The sequence below is a fragment of the Apodemus sylvaticus genome, chromosome 3, assembly GCF_947179515.1.
Source record: "Apodemus sylvaticus chromosome 3, mApoSyl1.1, whole genome shotgun sequence".
In the NCBI taxonomy this organism is placed as follows: Eukaryota; Metazoa; Chordata; class Mammalia; order Rodentia; family Muridae; genus Apodemus; species Apodemus sylvaticus.
In genome coordinates this window covers 153,165,798-153,183,904 of record NC_067474.1, presented here as the reverse complement: position 1 = coordinate 153,183,904, position 18,107 = coordinate 153,165,798, and the positions used below count along the sequence as shown (strand labels likewise).

Here is an 18,107-nt window from a genome sequence, read left to right as displayed (position 1 = left end):
CCATTAGAACGCAGGAGCCCTAATCTGTGCTCCCCAGGGACCGTAGTGAAACACAGATACAGAGACATCTGGGGAGCATGGTGGGCCCGCCTCACAGCCACTAGCCATAAATAAGCAGGCTGCGAGGCATGGGCTACAGCCCGCAGGTGCTCACTGTGACCAGCAGATGGCAGTGGTAGGTCATCCTTGGAGCCCTATAGGTCACCTTGGTGGTTTCTTCTCTAAGTGCGGAGTAGGGGGGGGGGGTCCTGGCCAGTGAAACGACTTGGGGGAGGGGGGCTGGAGTGCATTATGGGTATTTTCAAGCGCTATGTGAGTAAAAATACCTATGCGGCAAAGAATGGCAGAGGGACACCGGTAGCGCGGCCGTAGGGAGGGGGGGGAAGGTGGGGGCTCTGCGGTGGAGGCCGGTGGGCGGGGCTAGTTCTTCCTCATGGTGTAGCCCTGGATCATGCTATTGAAATAAGCCGAAGTGTTGCGCTCCGGGTAGAAAAGGATTATGTAACACTTGGGGCCAAAGTACCCCAAGCCGATGGCCAGGAAGTTGAGCACAGTGACCAGGAGGTCCATGATGGTGACCAGCACTCCGTCGTGGACAGACATGAAGGTGCAGAGGGAGATGGAGGAGGTGAAGGAGAAGGTCATGCTGAGAGTGATGAACTTGGCCTCGTTGTAGTTGGTGGGCAGTTCCTTGCCCATGTAAGCGAAGCTGAAACCCAGCACGGACAGCAGCAGGTCCATGCTGGTGTTAAAGAGTAGCCCGTTGCGGTAGTTAGGGTGGCAGGAGAGGATCATGATGTTGGGGTCATCGGGGTCGGTCCGGCCAATGGGGTTGATGGTGGTGGCCAGCATGTTGCCCGCCACCAGCGCCACCTTGATGGCCGTGATGAAAGCCACGAAGACATAGGGCCCGTGGTAACGCATCCAGAAACCGTAGGCACTCGGCAGGCGTCTGGCCATCTTGAAGACGCACACAATCTGGAAGGAGCGCACGGTGATGCAGGAGAGGCAGATGGAGAAGCAGACAGTGAAGAAAGCCTGGCGGCAGAAGCAGGAGAAGACCGTGGGGGGCCCCACGTACACGGGCACCATCCCGAACGCCAGCAGCAGCGGCACCAGCATCAGGAAGCACATGGGGCCGCCGGCTGAGCGCACCATGGGCGTCTGGAAATGTCGCCAGAAGATGAACAGAATGGCCAGGGTGCTGAAGAAGCCCAGGGCGGCCAGTATGGTCACCACGATGGTGGGCACTTCGTGCCACTCCAGGAAGGCCAGCCGCCGCTTGAAGCAAGTGATGTCATTCTTGTAGGACCACATGGAGTTCGGGCAGGGCAGACAGTTAAACTCATCTGTAAGAGCCCGCAGCAGCTCCGGTCAGTGGGACCCACATGCGATCCGCACCCCCACCCCCACCCCCACCCCGGCCCGCGTTCTCTGGGCCTGAGCCCTGAAGCAGAGGGAGGCTAAAGGAACTCCATCTGCCATGATTGACCAAAGCTTCCTTGCTACTTCATCTCAAATAAACGAGGCCCAGCTGTGTCATTTTTTTTCCAAAGTCACAAAGCCAGTAAGTTATCAAATCGGGATCCAAACCCAGGCCTCCTTGCTCAGAACCCAACTCCAAGGCCTCTCTCCCAAGATATCATTCTCTAGGGAAAGAGACCTTGTGATGGTTTGTATATGCTTGGCCCGCCCAGGGAGTGGCACTATCAGGAGGTGTGGCCTTGTTGGAGTGGGTGTGTGACTGTGGGCGTGGGCTTTAAGACCCTGGAAGTCAGTCTTCCACTAGCAGCCTTCAGATGAAGATGTAGAACTCTCAGCTCCTCCTGCCCCATGCCTGCCTGGATGCTGCCGTGTTCCCGCCTTGATGATAATGGACTGTAAGCCATCAGAACCTGTAAACCAGCCCCAGTTAAATGTTGTCCTTATAAGAGTTGCCTTGGTCATGGTGTCTGTTCACAGCAGTGAAACCCTAACTAAGACAGACCTATAACCACATCTTCAGCAGGGGTGGGGGTTTGTATCTGTGTGTGCATGCGTGTCTGTGTGTGCATGCGTGTCTGTGTGTGCATGCGTGTCTGTGTGTGCATGCGTGTCTGTGTGTGTGCGTGTCTGTGTGCGTGCATGCGTGTCTGTGTGCGTGCATGCGTGCATGTGTGTGTGTATGTGTGTGTATGTACATGAGTGTACAGTCCAGAGGACAATATCAGTATTGTTCCTCAAGGCCTGCCTGCCTGCGTTCCCTCCTTCCTTTCTTCCTCCTTCCTTCCTTCCTTTCTTCCTTTCCTATTGAGACGAGCTCTCTTGCTTGTCTGGAACTTGGTAAGTTAGCTACACTGGCAGGCCGATGAGCCCAGGAAGCCGTCTCAACCTCCCTGACACTGGTCCCAAGTGCGGGCCACCATGCTTGGCTCTATTTCACATGAATTCTGGGGATCAAACCCATGTCCTCATGTTTACAAGGTAAGCTCTTTACCAACCATGTCTCCCCAACTCCACAGAGAGCATTGAGAGTCAGACACTGTGGTAGGTACCAGAGATGGGGAGCCACAGAGACCACCAGTAAAGGCTGGCCCCTGTCTGCAGGCCACTGACAGTTGTGATAGACAGGCCAGCAGAAGCCTTCCACACACTTGATCGGCACTTAACCAGGGGGCCCTGCTTGCCGCTGGGCCCACAGCAAGTGTTTTTTAGTCAGAGGTGAAATCACCAATTAATGTTTAATCGGTGAGGCCATGCGAGAGCTTTTCACTCAGCCCTGAGCTGTGTTAAGCACTAATGTGAGTTTAAACACAGGAGTCAGTGATCTAGAAAGAAAGTGGCTTTCAACCAAGAATTCAGTCAATGGGGACTGGGGAGATGGCTCAGTGGGTGACGTGCTTGTCACACGGCCTGGGGACCGATCCTGATGTACCACCCAGAAACCTGTACTGGGGATTTCGCTTCACGGGAAGCCACAGGAGGCACCAGGCTTGGTCTCTAGCCTTTGGATACTTGCATCCCTTGGGAAGACCCCAGAGACCCTAGCAAAGTGAAGAGACCCCTGAAAACTCCAGGACAGGGTGGTGACACTAAGCCATGAACAGAGGACCTGAGGTCTCTAGTGAAGGGCAGGGCAGCGGTGGTGGGAGCCACACCTGCTGAGCGGTTGAGGTAGGTGCCCGGCAGACAGTCCGAGCACTCGAAGCAGCAGGGGTGGAGGCCCACCGGCTTTTTCATTTGCCCGGGCTGGCAGCTCTTGGAACACATGGAGACAGGGACCTGGAGGGAAGAAGGCGAGAGACTCTGAGCCCTTTTTTCCCACCCCCTGGGAGGCTCCTGATCTCCCCCCCACACCCATCAGGATTCTCCTCAGGAGAGGGTAGCCTGGCCCTGTCTGAACTGGATCTCTGCAGGACTCTCCGTTTTGCCTGTCTGTGGCCTAACCCAACCCACCATCCTCCGGTAAAGGCACCCAAGTGTGAAGAAGAGACTCCCTGAAGACGCTGACAAGATAAAATGCAACTTGGGGTCCTGGCAGCCATCTTATCACAAAGAGGACATCATGACCAAAGAAAAGCCTGATCTTGGTCGGGGAGGGGTGAACGCTATCGAGACATCCTGGATTCGTCCTTACCTGAACCGTCACCATTTATTGCGTGACCAGGTTTCCCTGTCACTACAGCTAACATCCCGGTTGGCACGTCCTTCTGAGGAGCAGGGGTCTTGGGTGAACTAGAAAGAAGGGCCGTGCCCGTGCCTAGTCTGTGCCACAGAGGAGCCCAGCACACAGAGGTCGCCAAGCACGGGATGAAAGGAGGTGTATACGCAGAGGAGACGTTAGGACTGAGGATGAGGAGCGCCGGAGCCTGGTGAGGGAGCCACATGTGGGTAAGAGTGTGGTAGAGGCCGGAGACGGGCAGGGCCGCGGGCAGCCGTTAGGTCCTATGGACATCATTCTAGTGACCAAGGAGAACGAATGGTTTCTTCTGGGCACACAGAGGGGGGGACTAAGGCTCACCCAGAAGCCACAAAAGGACTTAACACCAGAGCCCGTCTCTTTCTGCCTCTCTTGTCAGGTCTCTGCTTTCTTGCTCCCCTCTCCCTACACACACGAATGCGAGCGCGCGCGCGCGCGCGCGCGCGCACACACACACACACCACACACACGCACGCACACACATACACACACCACACATGCACCACGCACACATGTGCACATGCACACACACACCACACATACACCACACACACACACCAACACATGCACCACACACACCACACACACATACCACACCACACACACACACACACACACATACCACACACCACACCACACACACACCACACCACACACACACATATGCACACACACATATGCACATGCACACACCACACGCGCACACACACCGTATACACATACCACACATGCACCACATGCACACACGCACATGTACACACACACCACACACACCACATATGTACCACACACACACATGCACACACATTCCACACACAACACACAACACACATACATACCACCTACACCACACATCATACACACACCACACACATACACACATGTGCACGTGCACACACGCGCGTGCATACACCACACACACACACACACACACAGGTCTTCCTTGTTCCTGGCCATCAGATTACACATCTAGATACCTTGTCACCTCCGTAACACTTCATAGAGAAGCCTGAGTGTCTCACACCAGTCAAAAGTAAACACCCATAGGCTAAGATACCTCAGCTTATAAAGGTGTCTGCAGCCAAGCCTGACGACCTGAGTTCAATCCCCAGAGCCCATGTAAGGGTGGAGGAGAGAAATGACTTCACAAAGCTGTTCAACTCCATGAGTGCCCCACGGTGTGCATATGCTCTCTCTGCACACGCACACGCACACACACATGCACGCTCACCATCACCACTACCATCGTCATCACCATCATCACTACCATCATCATCACCATCATCACTACCATCATCATCACCATCATCATCAATTTGAAATAAACAACTAAATCACTCCTGGGCTCCCTGTATGTTCTGGGGACTTCTCTGCCAAGAACATGAGTATGCACTGTGTAGGTGCACGGCTCTCAGCACAGGCACACATGTGTCCTTTATCCAGAGCCATGGCCCACCACATGTTGCCAGGTCTCTCCCACCTCTGAACTCTATTGATAATGTGTTTCCCACAAAAGCATGAGGCCCCAAATCCCATCCCAGAACTCATGTCAAAAGCCAGGTGTGGTAGATCATGCTGGTTAATCCCAGTGCTGAGTCATCGGGGACCAGGGGATTCATGGCTATGTCCAGCCAGCCCAGCTAAACTGGCAAATCCTAGGTCCCAGCCTGAGACCCTGTGTAAAAACAGATAGCCAGGCAGCTGCAGAGGTTAGTCTCTGGCCTCCACATGGACATGCACACACATTCACCTGCACATGCACGCAGGCGCGCACACACACACACACCTGCACACACATGTATGCACACCTGCACACATACATGCACATGCACATGCACACATGCACACATGCACACACACATGTATGCACACCTGCGCACATACATTATACACACCTGCACACACACCCGCACACCTGCACACACATATGCACACCTGCACACACATTATGCACACCTGCACACACACATGCACACCTGTACACATTATGCACACCTGCACACACACACATGCACACATGCACACACACACACATGCACACATGCACACACAGAGGAACTTGGAGCACAAACTGATGTCAGATTCTGGCGTATCACAGTGAAGTCACCAATGCAGAGCCCCGCAATAGTGAAATTAGCATCTTCATGAATGCAATGGACAGTTATAAATACGTGAAGAGTGTTACAGGGGAGAGCTTCACTGGGGATGGCTGGCTTTCAGATGGCCAGGGAGAGTCTGGAGTCCCCACAGTGAGAAGACAGAAGGGCAAGCTGTCTTAGAAAACTAGAGAACGGAGAGCCCCTTGGGGCCACGCACAGCCCCCAAAGCTGCAGTTGGGTGCATATGCATACGTCGAGCTTTATAGTATAAAAGTGTTTGCATAAACACACACGCCCCTAACGAGACCTAAAATACATAAGCCAGGAAGAACGGCAGGAAAACAGAGAATGTGTAGGATTCAGTAATAACCGGTGGAAATGCCAACACCTTATTTTCAATGACTTGACGAATACCATAAAGCAACACGCTCTAACAGGAGGCTCTAACAGGACGCTCTAACAGGACGCTCTAACAGGAGGCTCTAACGGGACGCTCTAACAGGACGCTCTAACAGGACGCTCTAACAGGAGGCTCTAACAGGACACTCTAACAGGACGCTCTAGCAGAACGCTCTAACAGGACGCTCTAACAAGACTCTAACAGGATGCTCTAGCAGGACTCTGCTCTGTAGCAACAGAGTACAGCATCTTACTCACCAAGTGCACATGAGCATCCCCAGGACAGATTCGTGCTAGGCTGTGATGCAAGCTTTGACCAAATTAAAAGGATCAAAAAATCATGGTGATCATGTTCTCCAAACACAGAAAAACCCAACTTAGATAAATAACAGAAGGAAGGACTGGAGAGACCACTCAAGGGTTAAAAGCACTGGCTACTCTTGCAGAAGGTCCATCCTGGGCTACATAAGAAAACCAAAGAAGAGGACTGGAGGTGTACCTCAGCTGGCAGAGTGATTAGCCAGCAGGCAAGAAGCCCTGGGTTCGTTCCCATCACTCCATAACCCAAGGGCTTGGGAAGTGGAGGCTGAAAGATCAGATATTCAGTTTTATGCTCAGTTACATGATGTACTCAAGACCAGCTTGGGTTAGAGACTCTGACAACAGGAAGAGAGAAGGAAGGAGGGAGGGGAGAAGGGGAGAGGTAGAGAAGGAGAAAGAGAGGCTGGAGAGATGGCTCGGCGGTTAAGAGCACTGACTGCTCTCCCAAAGGTCCTGAGTTCAAATCCCAGCAACCACATGATGGCTCACAACCATCAGTATAGCTACAGTGTACTCATATACATTAAATAAATAAATAAATAAATAAATAAATAAATAAATAAATCTTTAAAAAAGAAAAAAAGGAGAAGAGAAGTATACAGCCAGCTGGTTGAGACCTTGCTTAGCATGCGTAAGACCCTGGGCTTGATCCCATCACCATAAAGCACACAAATAAATAATGAAGGACCTAAAATCACTGGTGTTCCCTAGACTGTAAGAGCGGAGGTCTTAGGGTCGTAGCGATGGGATTCTGGTCCCTGCTGGAGAGACATATCCATGGTAAACCAGCTGGTTCCTCTGAGGTCTTCCCACCAGTGAATGAGAGGGTCACAGAAGGAGGGGGCTTGGGTGCTCACAGGAACCTGGGTGGGGCATGCAGGGTAGACTGATGGACACATCAGAATGGTCCTACTGTCTTCTAGGGAGTCACTCAGAGTAGCCACATGCCCATGAAGGAGAGGGACTCCAGAATGGGGCTCACTGCCTGTCACTTGCCCACCAAATGCCCCTTCTGCACAGACAGGGCTGGCTAGTATCCTAAAGGCTCTGTGGCATCCAGGAGCTTCGAGGCGCCCGGCCACACGGGACCTGGAGATCCAAGGGCTTAGCACTGCACAGAGCAACCTGCGGCCCCCAGGGAATGGGGTCCAGACAATCCATGGCGCGCATTTCTCTCCCTTGGGACTCAGCTCCGAGGCAGATCCTTGGAAGGTAACAGGAAGGTGGCGCTACTGTGGCTCACAGCAGCGTCTGGCTGGAGGACATTCTCTTGAACTGGCCTTTCCTCTCCCCTGCTGCAAGCTTTCCCATCTCCCAGTCTTTGTACTTGAAGACATGTCTGTAATAATCTATTCCACGTGGCCCTTGCTTTAGGCCATGCAGCTCAATGAGGACGTAGACCGAGTGAGACCTTGTGGGTCTCAATACCTGTGTCCTAAGTATATGACCCGACTCCACTGTGTGGCCAGTGCATATATGATTAAAGAAAAGAAGGCTCCCTCATCCGAGAGAACCAGTGTTCTTACACACAGGGGACATGTGAGTACTGACAGGACCACAGAGAGACTATCCGGTGACCAAGGCAAAGATCAGAGTGGAGGCTCCACCAGCCAGAGAGAGTCAGGGAGGGCCAGCAAGCTGCCAAACAGCAGGAGAGACACCAAGCAGGTTCCTCACCTCTCCCTTGGCTTCTGCCTGCAGAACCTGGGACAAAGAACGTCTGTGGTTTGAGCGCAAGAAAGCAGAAAGCCATCAACCTGATTCGCTCCACAGACTCAACCATGGTGATTGGCTACAGCTGGAAGGCTGTGTAGAGAAAGCCTCCACCATAGGCAAGCTGTGTGGCACTGGGGAGATTACACAACCTCTCTGTGCCTTTGCTGCTCCAGCCTGTACAACGGGGAGAGCAGCAGCCTCCGTGCTGCGATGGGTAATCCTACAAACTTGATGAAATTTAGAATCTGTGAAGATGCACCTCTGGGAATGTCTGAGAGGGTGTGTCTAGAAAATTTTAGCAGAGGGAAGATACACCTGGGACATGGGCGGCCTCGTCCCATGGGCTGGGGTTCTGGTGTGAATAAAATGGAGGAAGGGAGCTATGCACCAGCATCCATCTCTCTCTGCTCCCTGTCTGTGGATGCGATGGCGTCAGCCACCTTAGGCTCCTGTGGCCGTGCCCTCCCAGCAAGACAGGCTGTATCCTCAAACCCTGAGTGGAAATGCACCCTGCATCCATTAAATGCTTCTGATCAGTTGTTTGATGGTAGAAATCAGGCCTGACCCATCACCTCAGGCTGATATGGGAGCCACATGCACCTCAGCAGAAGCCCCGGATTCCCCATCTCCCAGAGCTCCAGCACCCTCAACTCCATGGTTCTCAGTGGACAAAGAAGGACATGACCCTAGACCCTGCACCCCAACCGGAGACCCCGCCAGCTATCTCTGATGCATCTCTGGAGCCCCTTCTTGACAAGCCCCTCCCCCGTGCTCCCCCCTAGGCTGACCGTGTTGTTGGGGGTGTACCAGGACACATTGTTGATGTAGGTCAGCCTCTTCTTGGTGGGCGAGTAAGAGGCAATGCTCTGGAAGGGGTTCTGGCTCAGGTCCCACTGCCACTGGATGATGTCCAGAAGCATCGGCATGTCTCCCTGCTGGTCGAAGAAAAGCTGGTTGCCCAGGAGCGTGAAGTTGACACGCCAGATCTCCCTGAGTAGCTGGAGGCGGGTCAGAAAGAAGGACAGCGGAGCTGGCATCAGACGAGACCAGAAATTGAGAGTCCACGCCACTCCCCACCCCCACCCCAGCCTCAACACCTGTCTAATGGGAGCATTGGGGACATGGAACTGTTGGGTGGTGACTCTGGAAGATGACGTGCCCGAAGCTAGGTCTCAGCCCTGTGTGGCTCTAGTCCTGTTTCTCAACCTCTCTGGACTTCTAGTTTCTGGACAGAAGAAACTCATAGTTTCTCTTCTGCAAAATAAAAGCAAGAGGATTCTTCTGGGCTCTGGAACCACATTAGAAACTTAGAACAGCACTTGGAAGGCAGAGGCAGGCAGATTTCTGAGTTCAAGGTGAGCCTGGTCTACAGAGTGAGTTCCAGGACAGCCAGGGCTACACAGAGAAACCCTGTCTTTAAAAAAAAAAAACAAAAAACAAAAAACAAAAGAAAGGAAGGAAGGAAGGAAGGAAGGAAGGAAGGAAGGAAGGAAGGAAAGAAAGACAGACAGACAGACAGACAGAAAGAAAGAAAGAAAGAAAGAAAGAAAGAAAGAAAGAAAGAAAGAAAGAAAGAAAGAAAGAAAGAAACTTAGAACCGGAGCTGGAGAGATGGCTCAGTGATTAAGAGCACTGACTGCTCTTCCAGAGATCCTGAGTTCAAATTCCAGCAACCACATGGTGGCTCACAACCATCTGTAATCCCAGTTCTGGGGGATCCAATGCCCTCTTCTGATCCCCACGGGCACTGCACACATAGGGTGCATACCCATAACACACGAGCAAACATATAAATAAAACATTAAGAAGAAAGGGGAAAAACTTAGAACAGTAGCTGAGAATAATGCGTGTCACCTGGGGCATCCTGGGGGGAGGGGCTCTCTCAACTGCAAACATGGGCTGGCACTGCCCCCCACCCATCATTCCTGCTCCCCTAGACCAGGGAGGGGGTCAGCTCCCCAAACAGGTGCCAGCTAGAACGTGCGCCTAACAGAGAGCAGCCTGGGTCTGAACTGCAGTCCTGCTTCAGTTCTCAGTTGGCTTTGTGACTTTGGCTGTCTGTGTGCAAGATCAAGACCGTGAGGACGCATCCTCACTCACAAGCACGTAGCCAGTGCTATGGCACCGCCCTGAGCGGTACACAGGCGACCAGCGTCTCAGCACTCAAGAGCTGGCACACAGACGGCAGCCAAAGGCTTTTCAAAGAACGGCACTTTTCAAAACGTCGGCACTTAGAATGGGGGAAATAGGTTCTGGGGCTATGGGGTAGCAATACCTGACCCAAATAGAACAGAGATGGGCTGGTGTGTGTGTGTGTGTGTGTGTGTGTGTGTGTGTGTGTGTGTGTGTGTGTATGGGGGAGAGGGCGTATAAATGCCTGTATACCCGCACAGAGCCCAGAGGAGGACATTGGACATCAAGAGTCCTTCTCTTTCACTTCCCAGCTTATTCCCTGGAGACAGAGTCTCCCACTGAGCCTGGAGCTCCATTGGTGGCCATCAACGCCAACAAAACTCCCATCTCTAGCCAGTACATCACTCACAGCCAAGTCCAGCTTCTTACATGGTGGCTGGGGATTCGAACTCAGACCCTGTGATTGCTGGGCATCTGGAGACAGGGGATGCCCTGTGGCCTCCTGTACCCCTTTGCCTAGACCCTGAGCACGGCGATGGTGAAGTCAGTCCCTGCGAGTCTAGGCCCTCACCTGCCATGGGTAGACTGTTTGCTTGGTGCAGCGGACCTGGTCGCAGCGGAGGAGTCTGTGGAGGGCGTGGGCCACCGCGTACACGGCCGAGTACACACTGTAGACCACACGCTCCCCGGATAGCATGAGGATGTTGTTAAAGGACTCGGTGATGTTCAAGCAGGCGTCGCAGTCCTGGTTGCAGGTAGTTCGAGGGTTGGTCTTGTTGAGCCCAGGATTCTCTGGCTTGTCATGGCGCACCCGGAACTGGCTGAAGCCAGGGATGGACACCCTCTGGATGGTGACACCCAGGAAAGTGCCCGTGTGGCGCAGCTCCGTGAGTTTATGGAGAACCGGGTCAATGGCCCAGGACTCAGAGGCAATCCACACGAAGCCCGAGAAGTTCCAACGCAGCACCTCGCGAAAGAAGCTATGCAGGCTCAGCTCTGGTGAGAACACCACCACGACGCGCGCCGAGCTCCGCCGCAGCTTGTCCAGGATGTTGTCCAGCTGGCCCTGCTCCTCAGGCCTCATGGCCTGGCTGGGTTCGGGGACGGGCAGAACCTCCTGGAAGGCAATGCAGATGTCGCCGGTGTTGGTCAGACGCTGGCTCAACAGGTGGCCGTTCTCGCGGCCGTAATCGTCGTCGCTGACCAGCACCACAATCCAGTTCCACTGGAAGTGGATCATCAGCTGCACCATGGCCTCGATGTGGTGGGTGGCGCTCGGCACTGTGCGCAGCATGGCGGGGAAGCGCCGCTTGTCCCGCAGCTTGTCGGAGATGGCGCTGTATGTGACCTGCCAGAGGAGAGTGTCAGAAGAGGGGCTCCATCAGACATCATTACCCTGGGGACACGCAGGGACACATACACCCCCAGGACTGTGTCTATGCTGTCATCATCATGGCCACCTTAGTAAATGTGAGGCCCTACTATGTGCTGTACCCTGGCTGGGTAACTCACATCCGTCCCTTATTCACCTAGTGCCCCTAGCACACCCTGGCTAGGTGGTAACATCTGTCTCTTTCCTGTTGCTTAGCAACCCTGTCTCTTCCCAGCATCCCAGCCTCATCATCGGCCACAGGCCCTCCTGACCCCACACTAGGTATGCATGGGGGTCACTGGCTGTTCGACCTCTTGTAGCGGCTTCTTCCCTCTGCTGTGACTTCAAAGCCTCAGTCTACCCCAAAAGGAGACTCCCTTTCTCTCCCACTACACCATCTTCCTTACAAGTCTCTTTCAGCCTCTTATACAAATATCGTTGCCTGCAACCCCATTGTCCAACCCTGGCCCCAACCTCCTTCCTGAACCTCAGGCTTGGATTTGGGAACGTCCACCTCCCATCTATCTCAAACTCGACTTTTCCAACCCCAGACTCCGGTTCTTCTCTGAGTCTCCCCAGCACCTTCCCACCTCCCCATAGGTGTCGGAGGCATAAAGGTCTTTCCGACCAAAGATCAATAGGGAAACCAGGATATTAATCATGCCAGGGTGTCTCCTCAATGGGGGAGTAAAATACCTGCCTTCCATCCAGAAAGCTGAGAGTGGATATTGTTAATGACCCAGGGACCTTTTTGGTATCTGCAGGAACAGAACTCATCCACCTTTTGCCTTAGAGGCAGACCTCATCCAAATCCCTGCCCCGCCCCCAGGATGTTTATCCCAGACTCTCCCTTCCTAACTCCCAGTTCTTTGCACCCGTCTTTGGTGGTGTGAATAGATATGGCCCTCATAGACTCATGTATTTGAATGCTTGGCCCATAGGGAATAGCACTTTTAGGAGGCATGGCCTTGTTGGAGGAAGTGGGTCACTGTGAGCTGGCTTTGAAGCCTTGTATGCTCAAGCTATGCCCAGTGGGGCTCACAGTCTCCTGCTGCCGCCTGCAGATCAAGCTGTAGGACTCTCAGTGCTTCCCCAGCACCACGTCTGCCTGCACGCTGCCATGCTTCCTGCTATGATGATAATGGACTGAACCTCTGAAACTGTAAGCCAGCCCCAATGAAACGTTTTCCTTTATAAGAGTTGCTGTAGTTGTGACATCTCTTCACAGCAATAGAATCCTAAGATACTTGTCCCTTGTGTGGGGGAGATGTCACATGTAGTACTGATCTCTATACTAACCCAGTCAGACATCAAGCCAGATTCTAGGCCCCTTGGCTAGAGAACCCACCCTCATGCTCACATGCACTTTGTAAAAGAGTTTCTAGGTGGTCGCCCCTTAAGCTTTATTGTGGGCCTGGAATGGGACTGACCGTTGCCTGGAAACTTTACCAAATGGGACCGTGTTTTAAATTCACTGACGATGAACCAACCACCTGGCGCTCGACTCCCGGGGTCTGATGCAGGTGGATGAAGTCAACCTGAACCAAGCTTCCCTTCTGGCCTCCCCAAGGATCACTGCCTGCAGGGTCCCCTCATAGAAGGACTCCATCCCTTCCAGTGTTCAGGCCAAAAACATTGATAGCACCTCTGACCTTGTCTCACACACCACACACCCATCCAGTTTTTTTGGCTGTCCCTTGAGGGTGCCCATCCAGACCCATCAGCTGCCTCCACGTTCCACCCTAGCCACCATGTTCCAGGCCCTGGATCTGCTCACTGAGCCCATCAGGAGCCTCTGTTAGCTCTTCTCCCTGGAATGCTCCCCTTTCTGATGCTTGCCCACACACCTCCCTTGTGGTCCGCAAACCCATCTATCGGATCCCCACACTGAAACGTCCAATCTCTCAGCCTGCCTCAGTCTCCACCCACCTATAGCTATTTTTGTTATTGTTACTGTTTTGTTTTGTTTTTGGAGACAGGGTTTCTTTGTGTAGCCCTGGCTGTCCTGAAACTCATTCTGTAGACAAGGCTGGCCTTGAACTCACAGAAATCCGCCTGCCTCTGCCTCTGGCGTGCCGGGATTAAAAGCATGTGCTACCATGCCTGGCCTCCGCTGGCTATTTTACCCACAGCATTTCTAACATTCTGGGTCACTTGTTCATCCATACATATTGTCTGTGTCTCGCCATAGAAGACAGGCTGCACTCGGGCAAGGATTTGTGCTTGGTTCCCAGCTGTTTCCCTAGCACCCACAACCCTCCCTAGCACACAGTAGGTGTTCAAGAAATACCTGTTACATGGATAAATGGATGAACTCAACCCTGGACCTGACATTGCACATCAAAATGTTAGCACTTATTTTTTTAGCACCTACTAAGTGTCTAACCCCACTCTGGGTACTTCCCTAAGTAAAAGCTGTAGCGGCAATTCCAATAGTTGTGCTGACCTACTATGTGGTGATCTGATTTATAATTAATATTCTACACCTGTGCTGGACTGGGCATGGCGGCTGGTGACAGTTAGGACAGAGCCTCACAGGATGGCTGAGAAGGCACTTGTTGTCAAGCCTGAGGATGTTTAGTCTTCCAAGATCCACTTAGTGGAAGGAGAGGACCGACTTCCACAGCCCATTCTCTCGCCTCCATACATGTGCCATGACACACATGTGTACTCTCTCCCAATAAGTGGAAATGTAATCCAAAAAAAAAAAAATGTCAAAGATGCCAGGAGTGGCCGTCCATTCTGTTAATCCCAGCACTCGAAAAGCAGAGGCAGGTGGATCTCAGTGAGTTCAAAGCGTCAGCCTGGTCTGCAGAGTGAGTTCCAGGACAGCCAGGGCTTCACAGAGAGACCCTGCCTCTTGACCCATTCCCCTAGCCCCCCAATTTAAAAGATAATAGCCAACAATCGGCACTGTTGGGGTATGTGTGTGTATATGTGCACATGTGTATATGTGTGCGTACACACACACATGCATATATGTGAACATGTGTGTATAAGTTCACATGTCTATACACACACACACGGAGGCCAGAAGTCAACATTAGGCATTGTCCTCAGTCACTTTCTAACATAATTCTGGAGATAAGGCCTCTCACTGAACCTGCAAGTCACCAGTTTGGCAAGACTGGCTGACCAGTGAACTCAGGGAATCCCCCTGTCTCCACACCCCCTCCCCAACTGCTGGTGCAGGATTTTTTATGTGGGTGCTGGAGATGCAAACTCAGGTCCCCACGCCTGCACACTTTACCATCTGAGCCATCTCCCCAGGCCCTGGTGGGGCCTCACTCCTTGAGGTCCTACTATGAGTCAGTCCCTATGCTAGGCAACTGAGCGAGCTAATACTGCCTGCTCTTTGGTCCTCATTCTGGATGGAGTTTCATCAGCCCACTTTATAGATGGGGAAACTGAGACTCAGAGGAGTGAAGAGATTTGTCACAGGCTTCCCAGTATGTCAATCCTAAGCCTGAACTGCTGTCTGCCCCTGCTCATGTTCGCACCATGCCTGACAGGGAGGAAGAGCTTCCCCCCTGCCCCCCACCCCCTGCCCTCGGGACAGCTGCCCCTCTGACTCTCCTCTGTCACATCTCCCAGGCTTCACCTGTGGGATGAGGAAGTAGGAAAGAAGGCTGGACACGGTGATGGCGGACTCGGAGTTGTCTGGGCCAATGACGGCTACCACGTGGGGCCTGTACTGGCTGTAGTCTTGAAGGATGGGCAGGAAGTCATCATCCTGCGCCAGGAAGTAGAGCCCAGGTTGAACATTGTTGGAGAGGTAGCAGACATCCACCATCTCGTAGCCGAGCAGCACGCCGGGTAGCAGAGAGCTACAGTTGTTGATCTCCTCTACGGCGAAGCGCATGGCCTGCATGAGGTTGTAGCCCAGCACCTTCATGCTGTACCTGCGGGGCCACACACAGTGAGGGGCGTGGCCACACGGGGTGGGGGCGTGGCCACATGGACCTGGGGCATGGCCACAGGGAGGGGGCGGGGAATAGGACTGACCACTGCTCTGCTCTGTTCCCTACTCGAGAAAATCTAACAAGGTACACCCTAGAAGGTTCTGGCACTTACCGCATTCCAGTCACCTACGTCCCTGTGACTGCACTGTGATCCTCGTGATCCCCACCATTGTCCACTCACACCCACAGTGGCCTTCTTCTCCATCACTGCTATCCCCACTGTCACCTTCATCTCCCACTATCCCAGCGCCACCACCGCCACTGTATGTTTGTGATCATCTCCAACAACAATGACATCACCATCACCACCATCACCATTACTGCCCAAACTGCTATCATCACTAATATCATTACCACCGCCAAAACACCATCATTACAACTATTAACAAGGTCACTATCACCACCACCACTACTACCACCACCATTAACATCAACACCACCATCGTTAAAATCATTAGAACGACTAACGCAATAACCATCGCCACAACTACCACCATCACTTCCAAACATCCTCAGCACCACATGACTGTCACCACTACAACCACTACCACGGCCACCATCATCCCTATACCCATGGGAGCTACCACCGTTATCACGGCAGTCAGCATTGCTACCGACATACCTAGTCTCTGCCGCTGGCACTGTCAATCATTACAGACCTCATCGTCATCATCACAGACATCAAAGCACTTAGCGCCAGCCTCCCCATCCCCCAGCCTCCCCAATCCCCCATCCCCACAGCCTCCCTAGGCCCCCCAGTTCCCCCAGCCTCAGGTTTACATGGCCCCTACCCATTGTCAAAATGGTGAATTCCCATAGTCAACCCTTAGTTAGCCACCCGCCCCCCCTCTCTCTCCCCTCTTTCCTCTCCCTCCCTCCCTCTCCTTCTTCCCTGTCACCCAGAATGTTTCTCCTCCTGAGCATGACCAGGGTGACTCTCTCTGTGCCCAGTCTCTAAGTGGAGCTGTCACCCCAAATGCAAGGAGGACTCCCCAAGCCCGGAAACACTCCCTGTCCCCCAGCCACAACCTCGGTAACTGCAAAGCTCCCCTCCAGTACCCAGTGTCAGAACTGCTTCTGGCAAGGCAGAACCTGATGTCTAGACAAGGCTTTGACACGGTCTTATTGGGGTGGGGGCTCCCCTGTTTGCCAAAGTGACTGAGGGTGGCTTTGATGGTGACCCTCTGAGTTTAAACACCCTGTCTTTCCTGGGATGTAACATAGAGACAGACCAGGTTTCCGCTTAAAATTTCATCGGATTGTGCAGGGGGTATGAGGGGTGAAGGGCACTGGGGGCTAGACCCTGCTGGCTGGGTCTAGGACTGGGGATTGATGATGGCTGAAGAGGTGCATTCTGGCCCTGGCCATCTAAAGACTGCACTTTCCAGGGTCCTGACTCTGCTCCACCCTCCACCCCCTGACTTGCAACTTCCTTGGGAACTCACTCATTGCACTTGGGCACCTGCAGGTAGCTGAGGTGGGAGATGCTCTTCACGTTGGCATGGAGGGTAAAGAGGCCACCCAGGAGGTAGTCCCCAGCCAAGTGGAAGTCGGAGTTCTCTACCAGCTTGGCTGGCTTGGGCAGAGCATGCAGCAGGAGAAACAGCAAGTGGAGAGTCCTCGCCTGGGGCCCCATGCTAGCGAAGCAATGGGCTTAGAAGATGTCCTGGCCGCCCTGTGGAGCTGGTCACCCCACACTAAGGCATTTGCACACACATTTACATAGCGACAATCCTGCCCAGGGACAAGCGGACATCCTTAAGGGCTCCAGGCAAGGAACAGAGACCGGCTGGAGCAGGATATATTTGTGGGGCCCACTGGGGTCTGTGTGACTTGGGAGAACACAGCGTCTTTACAAACGTGGCTGCACCCAGCCTTCTGCCTGAGCTCACACCGGTGTGGCCACTGGCTGCGAAGGCGGCGGTCAGCCGTGGAAAACATGCAAAGCGCAGGAGGAAGGCAGAGGAGACAGCCATGGTCACAGTGAGCCCAGCCTCATCCATTGGTTTGGTGCCTCCCTTGGCATACAAGAAAGAGGCGTGCCAGCTGGTACGCAGAGCAGAGCTGCCCCCCACCCATCCAGTGGGTAGAGGGGACTGGGGAATCCCAAGCTCCTTTCCCAACCATCTTCCTCGGAGTGCCCTCGTGACCCCCTATACTCTCTTGTATCTAGATCTTAAGTCTTTTGTTTGTTTGTTTGTTTGTTTGTTTGCTTTCGAGACAGGGCTTCTCTGTATAGCCCTGGCTGTCCTGGAACTCACTTTGTAGACCAGGCTGGCCTTGAACTCAGAAATCCGCCTGCCTCTGCCTCCCAAGTGCTGGGATTAAAGGCATGTGCCACCGCCGCCCGGCTAGATCTTCAGTCTTGCCTCCCCCGCCTACCCTCCTCCTGCACACCCTGGGCTCTGAGCCAGCTTAGGATGCAG

The 18,107-nt window shown here is 53.3% G+C and overlaps 1 protein-coding gene across 1 annotated transcript; it reads right to left on the bottom strand.

Moving 5' to 3' along the window:
- Positions 1-288: 288 nt before the first annotated feature.
- On the bottom strand, positions 289-17,673 carry Tas1r2 (taste 1 receptor member 2). The gene is made up of 6 exons (XM_052177901.1): positions 17,127-17,673; positions 15,321-15,621; positions 10,919-11,695; positions 9,003-9,212; positions 3,138-3,261; positions 289-1,349 (listed from the first exon to the last, which is right to left on the bottom strand). Exons 1-6 carry the CDS (start codon positions 17,315-17,317, stop codon positions 421-423), a joined length of 2,532 nt encoding a protein of 843 aa, XP_052033861.1. The 5' UTR covers positions 17,318-17,673; the 3' UTR covers positions 289-420.
- Positions 17,674-18,107: the final 434 nt, after the last annotated feature.

Coding starts and splice junctions, on each gene's coding strand:
- Tas1r2 (XM_052177901.1), bottom strand. CDS start 17,317: ATGGGGCCCCAGGCGAGGACTCTCCACTTGCTGTTTCTCCTGCTGCAT. Junction 9,213..10,918: donor AAACAGTCTACCCATGGCAG/GTGAGGGCCTAG, acceptor ACCCGCCTCCAG/CTACTCAGGGAGATCTGGCG. Junction 1,350..3,137: donor CTACCTCAACCGCTCAGCAG/GTGTGGCTCCCA, acceptor GGGCTCTTACAG/ATGAGTTTAACTGTCTGCCC.